We start from the raw sequence: 1,417 nt of genomic DNA, 5'->3' as shown, positions 1-1,417 counted from the left end.
GGATTATGAATGGGGTGTAACCTTCACGGGTCAATCGTTGTTTCCTTCGTTATCCCTTTATCGTGGTTGCCTTTTATGATCCGTGAACGGTTTACAAGTTCCTTAAAAACTTGTTGGCGGCTCCCTACTTTCCTTGTCCCTAATCATATTATGTCAATTCCCACTTCCTATGAGTGCCAAGAATATTCACCACATGCTTTTAACGTAGGCACACTTCGAGCGACGCCTACACCTGCTAAGCCTTTTCCTGCCAAAAAGGGTCTTAGACAAGGAGATCCTATGTCTCCTTTTCTTTTAGCTCTATGTATGGAGTACCTTTCTAGGTGCCTTAAGGAGATAACTGGTGATCCTAATTTTAATTTTCATCCTAGATGTGAGAAATTAGGTATTACCCATATGATGTTTGCAGATGATCTTCTCCTCTTCTCTAGGGCTGATTCCATCTCTATTCAGCTTCTCTTGCAGGCTTTCCAGAAATTCTCTTGTGCTTCTGGTCTGATGGCTAATTTAAGTAAGAGTGAGGTTTATTTTGGAGGCATATCCGATTTTGATAAAGATCAGCTTCAAGGTGTTCTTGGCATGAGTCGAGCTAGCTTGCCTTTTAGATATCTTGGGATGCCTTTGTCTTCTAAAATGCTAATTGTTGCTCAGTGTAGGCCTTTGGTTGAAAGGGTTACTGCTAGGATTGGATGCTAGACTTCTAGAAACTTGTCTTATGCTAGTAGGTTACAGCTTATCAAAAGTGTTCTTTTTGGTATTCAGGCTTATTGGGCTCAGATTTTCATCTTACCTAAGAAGATTCTTAGGGAAATTGAATCTAAGTTCAGGATTTTTCTTTGGACTGCGAAGAACACTTATGCAAAAAAGGCTCATGTCTCCTGACATCATATGACTCTTCCTAAGGTGTGTGGTGGCTGGAATATTACCTCTCTTAGTGATTGGAATAAAGTCGCTATTTGTAAGATTCTTTGGGATCTTGCTCATAAAGCGGACAATATGTGGGTGAAATGGGTGCATACCTATTATTTCAGCAATAGAAATATTTGGACTGCTACTATTCCAAAGAAATGCTCCTGGGTGTTGAAGAAAATCTTGAGTTGCAGAGATATTATTGATGATATTGGTGGCTAGTCATCTATTATGAAAAATGGGAAAATGAGTATTGCTAAACTTTATGCCCGGATTCGACCTCAGGCTACTAAAGTAGGGTGAAAAAGGATTGTTTGCAATAACCGAGCTGCTCCTAAGAGTATTTTCATTACTTGGTTAGCCTTGCTTGATAATCTTGCTACTAAGGACAAAATTGTTAAGTGGAATGCAAGTTGTGATCCTATTTGCTTTTTCTGCCAGAACTCTTGTGAAATTGTTTCTCACTTGTTTTTCTGCAGCCCTTACTCTAAGGCTATTTGGGAACAAA

General features: G+C 39.4%; 1 protein-coding gene across 1 annotated transcript; it reads left to right on the top strand.

Moving 5' to 3' along the window:
• The first annotated feature begins 306 nt into the window (after window positions 1-306).
• On the top strand, window positions 307-882 carry LOC145632865 (uncharacterized). The gene is made up of 2 exons (XM_081685193.1): window positions 307-672; window positions 763-882. The coding sequence occupies exons 1-2, from the start codon at window positions 307-309 to the stop codon at window positions 880-882; spliced, it is 486 nt and encodes a 161-aa protein (XP_081541319.1).
• Window positions 883-1,417: the final 535 nt, after the last annotated feature.

The sequence above is a fragment of the Chenopodium album genome, chromosome 5 (genome assembly GCF_948465745.1).
Source record: "Chenopodium album chromosome 5, dcCheAlbu1.1, whole genome shotgun sequence".
NCBI lineage: Eukaryota > Viridiplantae > Streptophyta > Magnoliopsida > Caryophyllales > Amaranthaceae > Chenopodium > Chenopodium album.
Note: the sequence above shows the minus strand (reverse complement) of the source record. Positions and strands in the feature narration are given on the sequence as shown.

Bases quoted from the DNA above. Each gene is read 5' to 3' on its own strand.
- LOC145632865 (XM_081685193.1), top strand. From the start codon at position 307: ATGGAGTACCTTTCTAGGTGCCTTAAGGAGATAACTGGTGATCCTAAT. The intron at 673-762 runs GTTACTGCTAGG...TTTGGTATTCAG, and splicing joins GTAGGCCTTTGGTTGAAAGG to GCTTATTGGGCTCAGATTTT.